Source organism: Panthera tigris, chromosome C2 (genome assembly GCF_018350195.1).
Source record: "Panthera tigris isolate Pti1 chromosome C2, P.tigris_Pti1_mat1.1, whole genome shotgun sequence".
NCBI lineage: Eukaryota > Metazoa > Chordata > Mammalia > Carnivora > Felidae > Panthera > Panthera tigris.
In genome coordinates this window covers 82,440,178-82,459,942 of record NC_056668.1, presented here as the reverse complement: position 1 = coordinate 82,459,942, position 19,765 = coordinate 82,440,178, and the positions used below count along the sequence as shown (strand labels likewise).

The 19,765-nt window shown below is 41.6% G+C and overlaps 1 protein-coding gene across 1 annotated transcript; it reads left to right on the top strand.

Moving 5' to 3' along the window:
* The first annotated feature begins 9,411 nt into the window (after nucleotides 1-9,411).
* Nucleotides 9,412-14,564, top strand: LOC102951744 (5-hydroxytryptamine receptor 3D-like). Its single transcript, XM_015535497.1, is given in 10 exon segments — nucleotides 9,412-9,472; nucleotides 11,411-11,460; nucleotides 11,902-12,011; nucleotides 12,281-12,316; nucleotides 12,318-12,464; nucleotides 12,647-12,717; nucleotides 12,720-12,802; nucleotides 13,611-13,863; nucleotides 13,990-14,205; nucleotides 14,335-14,564. Coding segments are annotated over 10 exon segments (1,257 nt in total).
* The last annotated feature ends 5,201 nt before the right edge of the window (nucleotides 14,565-19,765 follow it).

Here is a 19,765-nt window from a genome sequence, read left to right as displayed (position 1 = left end):
ATAAGTTTCAAAAACAATGTTGAGCACAAATAAGTTACAAAAAGACTCAAATTGTATAACCCCAATTTGTATTTATTTTGCAAATATGTAAAAATGTGATATGTTGTTTATGAATACACATATATGTACTTAAAAATATAAAAAATACCTGGGCATGATGAACAACAATTTCAAGGTGTAATTGGAGATATAGCTGGTGTTGCAGGTACAAGAATAAGATCAGAGAGGGAGACACAGGAGCTTCATCTGTTTCTGTAATATTTTATTTCTTTTTAAAATGATTTATAGGGGCGCCTGGGTGGCTCTTTTGGTTGAGCATCCGACTTCGGCTCAGGTCATGATCTCACGGTCTGTGAGTTCAAGCCCCGCGTCAGGCTCTGTGCTGACAGCTCAGAGCCTGGAGGAGCCTGCTTCAGATTCTGTGTCTCCCCTCTCTCTGCCCCTCCCCTGCTCATGCTCTGTCTCTCTTGCTCTCTTAAAAAATGAATATACATTAAAAAAAGTTAATGACTTATAAATATTCATTTTAATGAGGTTTGGAGTGGGTACACAGGTCCTTCTAATATCATTTGCTGTACGTTTTGGTGGCTTTAAGTATTTCATAATAAAAATGTTTTAGTGTCATAGGAACAAATCATATCTCCTCTCACTGGGACTATATGCACTTGAGCCAAAGAATCTTGCAGGTCGCTATATCTGTATCTGCTGATGAGAATTCCTGAAGCGCCTGTGGCCATCTGGTTGCATAAGATAAACCTCCTCAGCACACCTCAAGCCACCTTGCTGAGGTATACTAGCACTTCCTACCATGCCTCAAACACCGTAGAACCCCAAAGCTGCAAATCTGATACTTTAATATAAAATCAAAAGCTTCTAAAAATCTCCCTGAAATACTCCAAATATATTGATCATAGGCTAAAAGAAAAAAAAAACAAAACAATAATAGACGACCATTGCGCAGACATGGTGCCAAGCCTCAATACCCTAAGGTCTTATCCCTGTCTGTCCACAGATAGCCTGGGCCAAAGAATCGTACTTAACTTATACTTACTTGTAAGTATAATTAGACTTCTACTTACTTACATGATACTGATTGCAAAGCATCCCCTCCTTAAAATGATTTTGTGTTGTGAGATGTTTGGGGGAGTGATATTCTCCAATCCTCAGGCAAGGGGCTAGAGTAGAGAATCTATGTAAACCCACACTTGTACATATTTTAAAAATAATACTTATTTTGTGTAATCCACTAAAAATATTCATTCAATATTTGATGGAGATATAATGGAGTGAAAACAGAGAAGTTTCCTGTCCTTATGGGGCTTAGAGTTCCAAATAAACTTGAGTCCAGATTTAAATTATAACTGGAGTAGGTACTAGACAAGGAAGGTATGAGTTGTGCCTGAAGGACAGTGGGAGTTAGTAAGGTGAACATGTGGAGGTGGGCAGAGCAGAGAGCACTCCAAGCAGAGGGAACAACAAAGACCAAGCAGAAGGAAAAGGAAGGGAACATCTCCAAAGGCCTTGTAGACCATGTTATAGGTCTCAGAGGAAGAGCAAATGGCAACCACGACAAGGTTTTTAATGGTGAGTGGGTTAAGGGTTGAGAAATCAAATTTGCATTTTGAAAACTGCACTGTGGCTGGTAGACTGGAGAAAGAGTTAGAAGTATCTAGAAGGGAAGACAATCAGCAGACCTTGGTGATGGAGTAGGTAAAGTGGTATGAGAAAGAAAGGTGTCAAGGGTACCACCTAGGTTTCTGGTTGCAGAACTGGATGGATGGTGGTACCACTGCTCATTGACAGAAGTGTTTTATTGCAGTAGCTTCCTCTACCCAGGTTACCAGGACCTAATGCCAAATGGCAATGATCACTCCACATCTGCTGTGGCATTCACAGTTGAATTCTTATGAAGACAAAATTTCACTTTTGCAGATCAATTTTACAATGAAAGTCATTTTCAAGAAATAAGACTTTTTTTTCAAGTTAGCTAATAAAGTGAATATTTTACTTGCCATCACAGAAACAACAGTGTGAGAGAATAATAAACCTCTTTAACGGTCTCTGGCAACTTAAATTTTTTTTTAATGTTTATTTATTTTTGAGAGAGAGACAGAGAGACAGAGCGTGAGCAGGGGAAGGGAAGAGAGAGAGAGGGAGACACAGAATCTGAAGCAGACTCCAGGCTATGCTGTCAGCACAGAGCCGGATGAAGGGCTCGAACTCACAGACTGAAAGATCATGACCTGACCTGAAGTTGGTCACTTAACCGACTAAGCCACCCAGGCACCTGGAGAATTCTTTTTTTTTTTTTTTTCTTAATGTTTATTTATTTTTGAGAGAGAGACAGAGAGACAGAGAGGGAGCGGGGTAAGGACAGAGAGAGAGAGGGAGACAGAGAATCTGAAACAGGCTCCAGTCTCTGAGCTGTCAGCACAGAGCCCAACGTGGGGCTCAAACCCACGAACCATGAGATCATGATCTGAGCTGAAGTTGGAATGATCTGAGCCGAAGTTGGACGCCTACTGACTGGGCCACCCAGGCGCCCCTAAATGTTTATGTTTTGAGAGAGAGAGAGAGAGAGAGAGAGAGCCAGGGGAGGGCAGAGAGAGGGGGTGGACAGAGGATCAGAAGCAAGCTCCACACTGACAGCAGCAAGCCTGATGCAGGGCTCAAACTCACAACTGTGAGATCATGGCCTGAGCCACTGAGCCATCCAGGTGCCCCCTTGGCAACTTGGAAAAGAGAAAAGGATTTCACATATCAAAAATTCCAAAACTGGTGCAGCCACTGTGGAAAACAGTATGGAGTTTCCTCAAAAAATTAAAAGCAGGAGCGCCTGGATGGCTCAGTTGAGCTTCCGACTCCAGCTTAGGTCATGATCTCATGGTTCGTGAGTTTGTGCCCCATGTCAGGCTTTGTGCTGACAGTTCAGAGCCTGGAGCCTGTTTCAGAATCTGTCTCCCTCTCTCTCTCTCTGCCTCTCTCCTGTTTGCACACACACTCTCTCTCAAAAATAAACATTAAAAAAATTAAAAATAAAGTTACCATATTATTCATTAATTCCACTACGGGGTATTTACCCAAAGAAAATGGAAACACCAATTCAAAAAGATATATACACCCCTATGTTTATTGTAGCATTTTTTACAATAGTCAGGATATGGAAACAACCCAAGTCTCCATCCATAAATGAATGTATAAAGAAGATTTTATATCTTATATAAAATAGAAATATAGAATATAAATATAAATATAGAAGATTATATATAAATATATATACATACAGATTTATATAGAAGATTATATATGCAAATATACATACATATATGTATATACATATACACATATACATATATATACATATACACATATACATATATATACATATACACACATATATATACACATATATATACATATATACACATAGGTGTATATATATAAAGGAATATTGCTCAGCCATAAAAAAAGCATGAAATCTTGCCATTTACAACAACATGGATGGATCTAGAGGGTATAATGCTAAATGACATGAGTCAATCAGAGAAAGACAAATACCATATGATTTCACTCTTATGTGGAATTTAAGAAACAAATGAACAAAGAAAAAAGAGACCACCAAAAGTCAGATTTTTTTTTAATGTTTAGTTTTTTATTCTGACACAGAGAGAGAAAGCATGCTCAGAAGTGGGAGATGGGCAGAGAAAGAGGGAGAGAGAGAATCCCAAGCAGGCTGCACGCTCAGTGCAGAGCCCCATGCGCGGCTCAATCACACGATAGGGAGATCTTGACCTGAACTGATATCAAGAGTAGGTCGTTTAACCAACTAAGCCACCCAGGTGGCCCCAAAACACCAGACTCCTTTTTTTTCAAGTTTACTTATTTATTTTGAGAAAGACAGAGAGAGCAAGCAGGGGAGAGGCAGAGAGAGGGAAAGAGAATCCCAAGCAGGCGCCACACTGTCAGCATGGTGTCGGATATGGGGCTCAAACTCATGAACTGTAAGATCATGACCTGAGCCAAGACCAAGAGTAGGACATTTAACTGACTGAGCCACCCAGACGCCCCCTCAAAACAACAGACTCTTAAATATGGAGAACTGGTGGTTGCCAGAGGGGTGATAAGTGGGGGAGGGGGGTGGGTGCAATAGGTCAAGGGGATTAAGGGCATGCTTATCATGATGAGCACTGAGTAATAATATATAGAATTGTCAAACCACAACATAGCCTAAGACTAATATAGCCTAAAACTAATATGTTAATTATACTGGAATTGAAAAAAAAAATTTTTAATAAACTAAAAAAAAAAAAAAAAGATGTCAACAATGCCAGATAAAAGCCAAATGACAACTGCATATTATATAGACAAAGATTTCACAGTATTTTCAATAGAGAACTGCAATGGGTGAAGCTGAGTGTTCATACAGTACACAGCAGTAGAGGCACGTTATGGTAAGTCATATCACATAGCCACTTTATGAAGGAAAGAATTACACACTTCTCACCTTCGTAGTAATAACATCTCAAGTAATTAGCAGTAAAGGTGGTAGTGAGAAAGAAATGAAGAATTGCTTTAAAAAAGCTTTAAGTACAGTTATATTGACATGCACTATCATATTGACCCAATAAAATAACAGATAGGTGTTCAAAAACTAGCTCCTTGTAAAAAAGATAGGGAAATGGACAGCAGTTATCTAATTTTAATAAAACAATATTATCTACCACATTAATGTTCTGTTGATTCTACAGTCTTGTATGTACATAATTTATAAATTTATTCTAATTTATAGAATATCTAATTTTTAGAATTGTTACTTCTCAAATGTTCTCAGACAGTAACATTTTATTTTTTATAAATCAAATAAAAAATTCTAATTTGTAGAATATCTAATATATAATTTTATCTTATAAGAGCTATAAGTATAAGGACTTTATACATGATTTTATGATTATAAATATTTAAGTGATATTATAAATAATTCAAGTTAACATCAGGGGTTTAGGAGTTTTGTTTCTCTTTAAAAAAAATTTTTCTTTAATGTTTATTTACTTTGAGAGAGAGAGGCAGCGTGAGCAGGGGAGGGACAGGAAGAGAGGGAGACACAGAATCTGAAGCAGGCTAGCTGTCAGCACAGGGCCTGGGGGGGAGCTCAAACTCACAGACCATGAGATCATGAGCTGAAGTCAGATGCTCAACCAACTGAGCCATCAAGCCGCCCCTTGTTTCTCTTAAAAGAGGTCTGAATCTTATTCAACTTTGGGAACCACTGAGTGATAGAATAAAACCAAATTTCAGCTAGGTATACAAAGCCTTCCGTGATCTGGCGCCACATAATACCACAGCTTCATTTCCTGTTACTCTCCTACTCAAATCTGAGGTCCTCAATCAACACTGTGATTTTCATGTCTTTACTTAAGCTGTTCCTTCCACCTGGAACAACCACCTAAATCTATTCAACTAAAATAAGCATCACAGCCTATAGACCAGAGTTGGGATTGTAAACCTCCCAGAATGACAGCTAATGGTTACATACTCAACTGAATAAAATCAGACAGCATGTCTGATACCTCTCCTGGTTAGATGTGCAGGGGAGATTCTCCCACATTATTGAGAAGTATGGAGTGGGCACCTGTCAGACACCAACGTGGGAGGCCCCACTAAACAGGGTCCCACTAAACCAGAAGAGCCAAACTAATAAAGAGTGCAGCCAAAATGGAGCCTTCTTTCTAAAACAGACTGTCACAGGCTGCAGGAATCACTCCCAGTCACTCCCCAAAACTTCTTGCATGTTTTTGCTTTATAAATATGGGCTTCTGATGAGACGAGATAAACCACTTCAGTCTGTTTGTGATAACATTTTTGGCATGAATATTTGTTTAGGAAAACTAGAAATCTGTGAAGGCTGTATTTATTTTTCACTCAAAGTAACTCATCTATTGAATACCATGAGGAAAAAGTATGTATTCTTAAAACACAAATTATATACTTGATTGATTATAAGACCACCAATGAGAAAAATTAGTATTGCTTTTTAGCTACTAAAATGTTACTTTGGGGGTGTCTGAATGGCTCAGTTGGTTGAGCAACCGATTCTTCATTTCGGCTCAGGCCATGATCCTGGGGTTGTGAGGTCAAGCCCCACATCAGGCTTTGCACTGAGCGTGAAGCTTGCTCAAGATTCTCTCTCTCTGTCCCTCTGCTCCTCTCCACCGCTTGTTCACTCTCTCTAAAATAAAAAAATAATAATAATAAATCAAATAAAAAATAAAATGTTACTGTCTGAGCACATTTGAGAAGTAACAATACCAAGACATTTTATCTATGTAATTAATTTATTTTTTAATACTTTATTTTATTTTTGAAGTAATCTCTACACCCAACATGAAGCTTGAACTCACAATCCTAAGATCAAGAGTTACATGCTCCACTGACTGAGCCCGCCAACTGCCCCCCAAAATATGTTTTTAAACTCTCATTCTAAAATTGGATCTAGGTGAATGACATGTGATCTACAGCTGGTAGGTAATTGATCTAAAGGAAAAGAAAGAAAGAGATTCCTTTTCAAGTCAGTCAAGTTTATACTGCTAACGGAATCAGAAACAGCTTAAAATTTTATCTATTTTACTTCCTATTTGCTTGTAGGTTCTTACAGTTCTAATCAAACTTCATGTTTTAGTATATTTACCTAAGGGGCGCCTGGCTGGCTCCATTGGTTAAGTGTCCGACTTCGGCTCAGGTCATGATCTCACAGTTTGTGAGTTGAAGTCCCACATGGGTCTCTGTGCTGACAGCTCAAAGCTTGGAGCCTGCTTCAGATTCTGTGTCTCCTTCTCTCTCTGTCCCTTCTCTGCTCATGCTCTGTCTCTTTCTCCTTCAAAAATAAATAAGCATTAAAAAAATGTTTAGAATACTTACCTAAAATATACTTATTGGGGCATCTGGGTGGCTTACTCCATTAAATGTCCAACTTCAGCTTAGGTCATGAACTCATGATTCATGAGTTTGAGCCCCGGGCTGGACTTTGTGCTGACAGCTCAGAGCCTGGAGCCTGCTTTGGATTCTGTGTCTCCCTCTCTTTCTCTGTTCCTCCCCCACTTGCTCTCACTCTCTCTCTCTCTTTCTCAAAAATAAATAAAGACTTAAAAACTTTTGAAAACAGTCATCTAGTTTATTTCTTTAATTTCCTGATTGATTTATACATATGTTGCTTGCATTCTATACCCTATCTATAGAATTTTCAAGTTTTTTTCTTCTACATTTACTCTATTCACCTAAAGCATTGTTTCCTCAAAATAGTAGATGAAGTACTACTCCTGCAAGATATTCTGAGAAAAAGAAATTCTCAAAGTCAACTAAGTCTGGGAAATTATACATATGATATTCAAGTCACATTAACATTTTAGCTAAATACTCTGAGGAATCCTATAGTAAAAAAAAACAACTCTGCTTAGCCTTATTTAATTCGTTGTTTCTCAGACCTCTTTGAAGTTTAAATAACAAAAATAATTTTTTTTAGAAAAGAATTTAACATCCAGTGGAACTAGTGTTCTGCAAGAAAATGCTTTGAGAAATACTGATCTAAAGGGGTGCCTGGGTGGCTCAGTCGTTAAGCATCGGACTTCGGCTCACATCATGATCTCAGGGTCGTGAGTCAGAGTCCCACATCAGGTGAGCATGAGCCTCACTTCGGGTGAGCCCCCGCTTCTCTCTCTCTCTCCCTTTCTGCCCCTTGTGGGATTCTCTCTGTCCCTTGCTCACTGTGCCCTCTCTCTTAAACAAACAAACAACAAACAAACAAACAAAGCCATCTTTAAAAAAAAGAAAGAAAGAAAAAAGAAACTTCCCAAAGGAGAAGGGATCCTCAAATGATGAAGAGGGCTCCTACGGAGTGAGGGACGACCTTTATGGTAACCTCCAGCTGAGTGAGGCTGAGAGAAAAGACTGATGCCCAGAGCAGCCAGGGTTGCTTCAGTCAACCCAGACATTTGGAATCCAGAAGATTCCATTCAGGCTGAAACAACCTGAACAATCTCAAGAGAGCCAGGGTAACAATAACAGCTACTATTATTGCCATTTTTACTGTTATTTCTGTTTCAATTCAGTAATTGCTTAGAACAGAAAAGGTAACACACAAACATTATCCCTAACCACATAAAACCCCAATATTAGAGATAAGGAAACCTTTGCTACCTTATTGTTCCAGCTCAGGCCATAAACTTCTTCACTGAAGCAATTGCTCTCTTTGCTCTCTAAGCCACTCATTACTCTCTCTGGAGCCTTCTCTAATGGAATTAATTCCAGAATAAAAGAGGTTAAACCCTCTGATGACTTTGGCCCACTTAACCATAACATGTCTGGTTTCCACCATGAATCAAATATTTGTACATGCTAAATCTGACAAGACCTGTTATCACCTAGGCATGGCATGGTATGTTGAAATTACTTCCCAAGGCTCTTTTAAGACTACACGAGAAAGTAAATCTTAACACTCAGAGGCAAATTCAAACACCTACAGAGGATAAGCAGGTAACATACATGAGGGGAGCTGGTCAGGAATAATCAATAGTTGGTGACAGAGACTGTGAAGATCTAGAGAGAATGTTCCATCCAAACAGCATAACCATTAGCTTTGGCAAATTGTTGCCAAGCAAAAACGTGAGCCCAGTATTGGTTGATCTTACTTTTTAAATGAAGCCAGAAATATAGGTCTTGCACGAAATCTCCCAACTTTTAATATGTCGACAACTAATTTCTTATAAAAAACAGCAGGGTCTAAACAACATGAATTTGCAAGCTTTCCTTTCATGTTCTCATCAGTCAACTTCTACTAAAAATAGCATTGTCTCTACCACCTCCCCTCCACCTCACTGATCACTCCTTCCATCCAGGAGATCTGGGTTGCTTTTGACACACTCACAAAATCAAAAGCTGAGACTAGCCAGTACTGAAGTCATGTTTAAAACCTCAAAGTCTGAAGTTGACTATAAAAAGGAGGCCCCAGTTTTTCTGAAAGATGGTAGCAAGGTTGAAATAAGTGCATGTGCCACTTGAAAGCAATGGCAATTATTATGTGTCTGGTCTATGATGCATTGCAGGCCACAGTGATTCTAAAGTATGAGGAGACTATTAGCACTGCTCCAGTGACCAGATATTTTTTCTTCCCCCTCTCCTAACTGATTTTCCAGATTACTTTTGGAGATGAGATTCAGGCCCAGTTAGGGCACAGGGTGGGCTAGTCCCCTGTGACACTCTCTTGTCAGCGGTGCTTGTTAGAGAGACGGCTAATGCCACCTGATACATGTATTATTCAAAACTAGGGTTCAAGGTGTGGCCTGTGGTCTTTTAAGGTCAACATCATCACTAAGTCCCCAGAGATCAACATTATCTCAGAGAAGAGCCAGAGAGAAGAAGATGGAAAGAGGTTGGCTCCATGAACATGGATTCTTCCTTTGTCTCATTCTCCACCTGCTGCTTCAAGGTAAGAAGGGACAAGAACAAGAACAAAGCAAACATACAACTTCTAAGAAACAGACCAACCAGACTAATTTTTATTATTCCTAGATAGTCAATGTCTGGATGTTCATCCAGGTAAAAATGAAAACTCAAGACACTGATAGCTTTGTACCTCTTTGTAAGATCCTTCTGTCCCTATGTTTCTATTGGGCCTCTTCTCTTTTCTCATGTCTTTCTCTTTCCAGGCATATAATCTAACCACATGGTTTCTGAGTATCAACTAATGTTAAAAAGAAGAAGATTCTTTCTCAGCTCTCTTGAATCAAATTAAATGGAACAGAGAAAATTCTAAAGGGAAGAAGGTGATGAGAAGGTCTGTCATGAAAAAGGGAAATATTTTTAGTAAAAATTTTCAGTGTAGATTATTTTTCTCATTCATTATTGAAAATGAATGATGAAGGAGTACCTGGGTGGCTCAGTCCATTAAGCATTTGACTTTGGCTCAGGTCATGATCTCACAGTTTATGAGTTTGAGCCTCGTATCAGGCTTTCGCCTGTCAGCACAGAGCCTGCTTCGGATCCTCTGTCTTCTCTCTGCCCCTCCCTCTTCTGGTTCTCTCTCTCTCCCTCTCCCTCTCTCTCTCTTTCTCTCTCATTCTCTCTCTCAAAGTAAATAAACTAGAAAAAATGAATGATAAGGGTTAGTACAATATCAGAGATAGATATGAATAGACTCTACCAGAAGATGTTATCACATAATTCTCTATTTCTGTATCACAAAGTAGTTCTAACCCTAGAAAAGGGTTAGGTGTAAGATGGGAATCAAGGAACTCTCTTTAAGGTAGTCTCACTGGTGATAACCACTGTGTTTTAGACGAGAGCAATCACAGCACATAGTAGAGATACAGTAAATCCTTATTAACTTGAAAAACTGAGTTCCTTCCTTAGGGTCCCACATACCTCCTACTACCTACCTGATTATTGCCTTCATCATTAATTTATGATTATCTATGCTGCATTAATATAGTGAGGAGAACTGTGATTGCAAATATTGTCACTGACATCACCCAGATGGCTCAAGGACACAGATGAGCAATGGAAGGACACTGAGTGAAGGTGGAGAAGTTTGTGGTGAGATTCAGCAGGACACTGAAAAGTGGTGGTCAAGGCTGAGTTTGCCTACATGTTTGGAAAGATTTTGCATGTGGACAGAAACAAAGGAATTGAGGATGGAGCCCTGACTCAGCTCACCTCATCAACTTCCACCATTTGCCTACCAGCCCAGCCCACACTCCCTGGTCCAGGAAGGAGGAGCTCACATACTTCTCCCATGCCCCCTATTTTCTTTGTGCAGAAATGTTACCTAGCCCCCAGCCCTGACACTCTTCTCACAGGGTCTCTGCTCTCTTCAGGAAGAGGAGACACATTCACCATCAATTGCTCAGGCTTTGACCGGCATGGAGTGGATCCTGTCGCCTTCCAAGCAGTGTTTGACAGAAAGGCCTTCCGTCCAGTCATCAACTATAGCATCCCCACTCGGGTCAACATCTCCTTCACTATGTCAGCCATTGTGGAAGTGGTGAGTCCTGGCTCAACATTGCAATGTGCTAATCAGTGGCAAGCGGTGGTGGGTTCCTCACTTGAATTTTGTAAAATGAAAATCTCATTCCATGAGGTGGGAAGATATGACAGGGCATGCTTCAGTGACATCATAGCAGGTAAAATCTGTCCCTTTTCAGACTATTCCATAAGAAACATGACCCCAATGTACTTTTATACTGCCTTTTTTTTAAATTATGTTTTCCATGTACTCTGGAGTATTTGACCTACATTTTTCAGTGGTTTATGATTAAAAATCATAATTGTGACATAGAACAGCCATGGAAATGAGAAAGAGGTGGATGGTGGCATTGGACTTGACTTCATGGAGGCAATGATCCCAAGTGAAAATTGTTTTTTCAGGATGCACAACTTCAACTGATGACATCTTTCCTATGGCTAAACATGGTATGATAGACTTTTTCCCCTTTACTGTGGTACCTCCCTTTTCCCACTGCTGGGTCCAACTTTGCAGTTTAAATGGATAAAACTTAGAATACCCACAAATTATACAAATTCAAATGGAAGCAGACCAACAATGAAAACACAAAATTTCCTGATTATTCTGTCAGCTTGGGGCACAGGGAGAAGGTAGCATAAACCAAGGTCATGGAAGATGATACCTAAGTGGCTCCATCCCAGGGACTCCAAAGTTGAGGTCAAGGTCTCCCTTGAAAGAATCAAGGGAGAAGTAGAAGAAAGACTTTGTTAGTGCACTGTGATATCTGTCACCAGAGAGGAGGTAGGAGAGTGAAGAAATGAGAGAAAAAGGAAATATAAAGTGCAAGAGACAGAGTGTGACTAAAACAAGTTCCCACCCTATTGGTCTCACACCATGTTTTCCTATAGTTCTGGTACAATCCATTCATCACGTGGAACCCAGAGGAATGTGGGGGCATCAAGAAGATCAGCATAGCAGCTGAGAATCTTTGGCTTCCGGATATCTTCATCGAGGAGTTGTGAGTATCCGCACTGAGAAAACAGCAGGAAGGAAATGCTATCTCCAAGGAATGGGATGATATAATCAATAGGGGGCACATAAAGACTCAGTTTAGAAGGAGCAGTGTCTGAATTGAGTTTATAAAACCCCCAGAACACAGTGACAGGTGGAAGGGGGAAGTCAGATGAGTGGGGTTAGAGCACAGGAATGGTGTGATCTGAGAGAGAAAGAAGGCCAAGACTGATAGAGAGCTCACAGTACCCACCTTCCCATTCTTCTCACATACAGTATGGATATGGATCAGACAGCTACAGGTCTCATGGTTTATGTCAACAGTGAAGGTCTCATCAAATATGATAAGCCAATGCGGGTGGTCAGCATCTGTAACCTGGACATCTTCTATTTCCCCTTTGATGAACAGAACTGCACACTTACCTTCAGCTCATTCATCTACACAGGTAAGTGAGACTCTGTATAGTAGCTGATTGAGAGGCAGAGAAAGTGTTTTGAGAAAGAAGAGGCCAGGAAGCTGGGAACGGTGAGGGGATTTCCCCTAAAGGGGTGTGGAAGCTAAGTGGTAAGAAATGCAAGTCTGGGTAAGGGGTTTGGGAACATTTGGGAGGCTGAGTTGTCTGGGTCTCTTTTGCAGTGGAGAACATGCTCCTGGGCATGGAGAAGAAAGTGCAGGAGATTTCGAACACATCACAGGACCTCATTCGGAGCAAGGGGGAGTGGGTACTTCTGGATATCCACCAGAGAATGATGAAGATGACTGTGGGCACCAACCAGTATGACCAAATCATTTTCTATGTGAGCTCAGGGGCCATGGCTGTGATCTTCTCTAAGACGCATAACTTATGTCCTCCACCAGAATGTAAGCTCTCCCACTAGAAAGTAAGCTCCGTGAGGGTGGATATTTTTATCACTTTTTTCACTGATAAATTTCCACTACCTAGGACAGTACCTGGCACTCAGTAAATATTGATTGAATAAATCCTCCTTGGGGGAAAAAACAAAGGTCCTATGGCAGTGACTCATAGTGAGAGTGAGCTTTCCATCTCCCATGGCTATCAGAAATCTATGGAAGGCAAGGGTTTTTAAGTTTATTTTTAAAAAGAGATGGTGTAAAAGTTATAAAACACTGTCTTAGGGATATTATGCTTTCAAATCTTGGTGACCTCAAAATTATCTGCCACTGTCTTGCCTTCCCTTCACTGGTCTTGAATGGACACCAGCAAAGTCACTAGCGATTAGACCTTGATGAGAAAGCAAGCAGAAATACAGAGATAAAAAGCACATGATACCTAAGAATCTGGTCCCACAGTCCTGCTAAGAGCACATTGGTAGGGCTAAAAGTGGAAGTGGAGAAAGTTGACACCTTGGGTCAAGAAGGAATGAGATACATTTCAGTGGTAGGCAGCATGGCAGAATCAAACTCTGGAAAGGCAGACAGTGGTGATTAAGATGACTTTGTTGAAAGACAGGACAGTGAAAGGGACTTGAGGCAACATTTCCTTCCTAGACAGTGTGGTCTGGGACATATCTCAACTCTTGCTCTTAACTGGCTCAGCAGCCTCCCAGCCTACTCCTCACTTGCGCCCCTCTCTCCTTCCCCCAGGTTGCCATCAGGCGCAGGCCCAGACTCTATGTTATAAACCTTCTGGTGCCCAGTGGCTTTCTGGTTGCCATTGACGCCCTCAGCTTCTACCTGCCAATAGAAAGTGAGAATCGTGCCCCATTCAAGATGACACTTCTGCTGGGCTACAACGTCTTCCTGCTCATGATGAATGACTTACTCCCTGCAACTGGCACCCCCCTCATCAGTATGGTCCCTTCCTCCATCAGGAGAATGAAAGCAAAGTGGGTGTGGGGTAGGGAGACAGACCAGTGGAACCTGGTCAGAAAAGGGATCCTGGAAAAGGACCCTCTGGGGAAAGAGGAAACACAAAGTCCTAGGAGGTACCTCTGGCCCTCACATTGACCCATCTTCCCTCCAGGTGTCTACTTTGCCCTGTGTCTGTCCCTGATGGTGGTCAGCCTACTAGAGACCATCTTCATCACCTACCTGTTGCACCTAGCCACCACCCAGCCCCCACCCATGCCTCAGTGGCTCCATTCTCTCCTCCTCTACTGTACCAGCCCAACAAAATGCTGCCCCACTGCACCCCAGAAGGGAAATAAGGGCCTAGGCCTCACCCCCACCCATCTGCCTGGTAAGGGGAGTCAGCACTGCTCACACATTCTCTTTCCACACCTCCAATCCTCTGCTCCTGCCTCCTTCCCTGTTCCCTTCACTCCCCAGGTAAACTTCATGGCCCATGGCTGAGTCTCTATCTCTGTAGGTGTGAAGGAGCCTGTGGAATTGGTGGGGAAGGTGCCAGGTCCCAGAGAGGCAGAGTTAAATGGGTGCCCTGGGTCAACAAGGGCCCAACAAGAATATGAGGCTCAGAAGCGGCACTTGGTCAACCTGTGGATAGAGTTCAGCCACATGATGGACACCCTGCTCTTCCGCCTCTACCTGCTCTTCATGGCCACCTCCATCATCACAGTCATCGTCCTCTGGAACACCTAGGCAAATGACCATCTGCAAGCTCAGGTCTGGAGCTTCTCTTGCCTCTGGAAACCATCCAAGCTCCCATGTGTGTCCAAGTCCCAGCCTCACAGGACTGGCAACCACCTTGTTTTCTGCTCAATCCTTCTGTCCGGTTTCAGACGAGACCTGGATGATTGCCTATGCCTCCCAGGATTAGGTCCTTGCTCCTGCACTCCATCAGCTCCCGTCAGCACTCCCATAAGTGATGGCTGCCTGCCTCATCAGGATTCAAGTTCCTGGAATACTTTCTTGATTTGAATCATCCCCAATAAACCCCTTTGCAGAAAGCATTGGTTCTTCCCTACCTTATATTACAGTGTCAGAAATCTTGGATTGAGAGTCTTCTTGCAGAAACTACTCATTAACAAAGTAAAAAGGATTTTATAAGACTATTATGCAACTTAGGAAAGTGAGGAGAGGGGAGAGAAGGGCTCAAAACCCATTACAAGGAATTATAAGAAAATAGAGCTAAATCTCCTAAATCCAATTTTCCGATTTAAGCTTTAGAAATTAATAATGTGCCAGAATCAGGCATCTCTTACTTAAAGAGTGAAACATTTCATCACAGCCTGACATATGACTCATTCATCCTTAAGCATCTAGATGTTAACGTAATCCCGAATTACCGTTAACTGTCTGCACTGTAATCAAAGTTGACTGCCCTTAATCATGCAAAGGAAAGAGCAGAAGCCAAGGAAAGCACATTTGAAAATGGCATCTGCCTTACTTGAGAATAACACAAATGCCCCCATATGAACTGGAAAATTCCCCTTCCTGGAACTTGCCTTCTGATTTTGCAAGTGTTTGTCTTTTGGCCCATCTCTCCCGCTAGCTGTCTGGGGGAGGTAGAGGTTCCATGGAGCCGTGACATGATTTGTTGGACACCCCAGGTTCAGAAAAGCACAGATGTGAGAGCAAATTAATTACAACTCATACAAAATCTTTTATTTTTAGCAATCATTTCTTTTCTTTTCTTTTGTCTCTTCTACTACTTTCTATTGTAAGCCTAAGAGATTAATGGTGGTCTTTACTGAACAATATTTCCCTGGTTCCTCTTCTCCACTGCTCTTCCTCAAACTTCTTTGGCTCCCTCTGGTCACCGTAGATGCCTAAAGAGTGGCAAGACCACCAATGCTCACTAGAAAGGTTGCTGTTGGTGGTGCAGGCCCAGGGTCCTTCCCCAGTGTTTGCTGCAGGAGACCAAGCCAGCAGGGGCAGATATCCCCAGCTGAATGCTGAGTCACCAGGACCAGATATCACTTGTTCTTTCCTTGCAGTCTCCTTCCACAAGGACTCAGACAGGAGTTCATGAGAATCTGGGGGCACTGAGGCAGAAACACCCTGCTAAACTACAAATCACTCCGTGCACATGCCCATGGTCTTCTAACTCAAGTTGTGTTCCTTAATTCTCCTTTTCTTTTCTCTGCATTTTTCTTTTCCAGAAAGGTCTTCGGTTTCTCAGCTTCTAGGGCCCTGTCAAGCACCTCCTCACCAACACCAATCTTCCGGGAATGTCCAAAACCTAGCATCTACACAATCTAGGCTCAAATCAGGAGCCCTGACATTCACCTAAATAAATTAGTGTATCTGTTATTATTTCCGCAACTCCTCAACTCACAGCTTGCTACAATGTGGGGCCTTAGAAAGGATGCAGTATACTAATAATAATACCAACACTTATTAAGTTATGAATATGTGGCAGGCACTCTCCTAAGTGTCTTAGATAAATAACCACATTTAATCCTTACAGTAACTCTGAGGTGGGAACTGTAGATCCACAAACCCTTGGAGTCAAATGCGTTTTGGAAGTTAGAATTTTTCAGATTTTAAAAAGGAAATATTTATGCACATACTGTATGGGGCAGGGGGCAGCACCCTGAAATCAAACACATTACTATTTCTGCAGTGAGATCTATGAATATTCATAGTAGGGAGCAGAAACAAAACCGTGGATAGACTCTCATCAGTCCAGGTCATCTTTTGCCACCAAATAATTTGTGAAAAATCATTTGGTTTTCAAAGTTCTTTAAGTTTTAGTACTGTGGTTTTGTATTATTATCCCCATTTTATAGATTCAAATAAAGGGGATAAAATAAATGAAGCAAATGAAGCACAGAGAGGTGAAGGGACAGCCACTGAGTGGGCTCCCAGTGTTCTGAGCTAGTTACATGAGAGTTCTGCGGGGCAGCTGACTCCAGACACTGGCCTCTCAGCTCCTGCCACAATGCCCTCCAAACTGAGGAAGAGGGGCACCTGGGTGGCTCAGTTAGTTGAGTATCTGACTCTTGATTTCGGTTCAGGTCATGATCCCAGGGTCATGGGATGGAGTCCCATGTCAGGCTAACACATTAGGAGAATTAAAACAGAAAAAGCAAGGCCCTGATCAGGGTCCCAAAGACAAACTTTCTTTTACATTTCTTTTAACTCCCTCCCTCAGCCTTCCCCACTCCTCCTCTCTCCCCTCCACCCCCTCCACAGCCGGCCAAGTTCACTACTTGCACTTTTTCCACTCCTTTCTGTAGCAAGCATTTCCCCAGATCTCACCTGGGAAATCCACCTTCCCTTTGTATTCTCTGTGGATTTAGATTTTTGCTGCTGATACATATTCTATGAATTTTTTTGGATATCTACTCCTATGCCTTATTCCAGGATAGTCATCTCACCTGGAAACTCATCCTTGACTTTGCTAAACAGCCCATTTACCCAGATTTTGCGAGGTTCTGAAATTATTTAAGATCAATTTGTGGCATTTTGGTTTTCCCACCCATCTTCATGGTACATATTATTCTGCTTATTTTCTTCACGTGCTTTCTAACACATAACTTTATGTTTTATTTGAATAGAAGATACACAATTTATTTTTTTTGAAATGTGAATTAGGAGGCTAGATCTCTTTTCAGCAAGAGAAGGCATGATATGGTGATTTTATCTTCTCCACAAGCAAAATATGAACACACGATATTAATACACAAACGATAATCATGAGGAACCTTAAAACCAGAACTCTCCCAGAAAATTTACAGATATGGTTTCTGCCTTTCTATTCCACCTATAACAGAATCCTATAGGCATGCTTAGTGCTAATGACTTTCCTCTTGTTATGGAGCAAACCACTGAAAGGCTTTGCAAGGTAACTTAGAAAAATTTAGGAAAATCTTTAGAAAAATCTGCTGATAGGCAACTGCTCCTGCTTGGGCTATCTTGCATCTGATGGCTTGTGTCTGGATGATCACTCTTCACCTTGGCCATTCACCTGCAGTGCTACCTGTGGTTCTTCCACGCATTTGTGCTCACTCCCTTTTTCTCTAAACTATTAGAAGCAGTGTTTCTCCAACTTTTCTACATTTTCTCTTGGCTCCATATTAACCTGACATTAAAATTTATTATCTCCTTACTATCTTTGCTCTCTCTCCTCTTCCTTCAGGTCTACTCTAGGATGTGAAGTCACAGACTTCATTTCAAGCCCATCCTTTTCCTCCTCTCCAATTTCTGATCCTCCCTTTGGTAACCTCTCTTATTGGGTCACTCATTAGTACTGCTTCTTCCAAATGGCAAGTATGAAAATAGTATAGCAGAGAGACTTTGGAATCTGGCAACCTTGGGTTCTAATCTGACTGCATTACTTGTTGGATAAAACCTTATACAAGTGGCTTCACCCTTTATGTTTAAATTCCATTTGTGTTGCTGAGCTAACAGCACAGATGAAATTATTTTTAAAATATGGATTTAAAAATCATTTACAAGCTTACAGAAACTAGAAAACCAAATGTGACACACCAGAGAACATCTATTTATCATGCAGACTGAGAGTGTGCAAAATCGACTTGTGGGTGAGAGGCAGTAGACATAAAGAATTACTGACTTTCTAGTTCAACCCACTCATTTTTTAGGTGAGAAAAATGAAGTGGAGGAAAAGGAACTGATAAGTGTGGGGTTGTCAGACTTTAAGAGAGCCCGGGATCAGAGCCTGAACCTGTCAAAGGGGTAGCCACAGGTGAATGCTTGTCCATGGGACTCTTCCTAGGTGCATTTCAGAGTCCCAGAACCTTCCTTCTCTTTTGCTTCAGGCATCATAGCCAGCCTGACCCCCAGCTAGTGACCCATTCTGCAGTTTGGATGTTTCAACTGCCTCTGTACTCCTGGATCCTTAGCTTTGGCCAATGGCCTCTGTGTGTGACTGCCATCCATCAGTGCTGCAAAACAATGGTCCTCATTTTCCCCTTCCACCATTTAATTCTGCCCTTGCCAGGTTACAGCTATATTCCCAAACCCAATACACCAAGGTCCCAGATGAGTGGGACCATGCAGCATGATCCTACTTGGAATAAGTTAAGGAGAAAGTTATTGGTGTCTGTGACTTGCAAAGTTACAGCTCCTGTCCCCACTGTTTACCTCTGAATCCAAGCATTGTCTAGGCCTAGGGATTTCACTTGTGGGAAACTAGGGTCCCAATAATCCAGGCCATAAGACTTCCAAGCTATGGAGTAATAAAAAGAGCAAGGAAAAGAAAGAACAATGGAAACAAACCTGGGTTTGAATCTGGATTCTACCTATTTCTACCTGGGTGGACATTGAGCAAGATATTTTGACCTTTTGCACCTCAGTTTTCTAATCTGTAAAATGGGAGAAATTCCACTGACCTCATAAAGCAGTTGTGAGGATAAGAATACTAGGTGGCTCAGTTGGTTAAGCGTCCAACTCTTGATTTCGGCTCAGGTTATGATCTCACAGTTTGTGAAATCAAGCCCCGCATCAGGCCCTGTGCTGACAGCATGGAGCCTGCTTGGGATTCTCTCTCTCCCTCTCTCTCTCTCTGCCCCTTCCCCACTCGCACTCATGCTCTCTCTCTCAAAACAAATACATAAACATTAAAGAAAAAAAAAGAATACTGTAAGTAAAGTGCCTAACACCAGTGTAGGACACATGACACAAACTCAATAAATAGTCATTCTGGTTAGACCTTTATTGGAAACTTAGAGGGGGGCATTCAGAAATAAAAGGCTGGGCCCTGGCTCCAGCCCTCTGCATCCCACCTGCTACTTTCACCAACCCCCATCTCTACCATACCGCATCCAAGATGGAACCCACACCTTAGCTACACCATGGGAGCAGCAAGTAACTTCTCTGATATGGCCTCAGGATCCCCATTAGGTTCCCAACCACCTTTCTTACATCTGTCC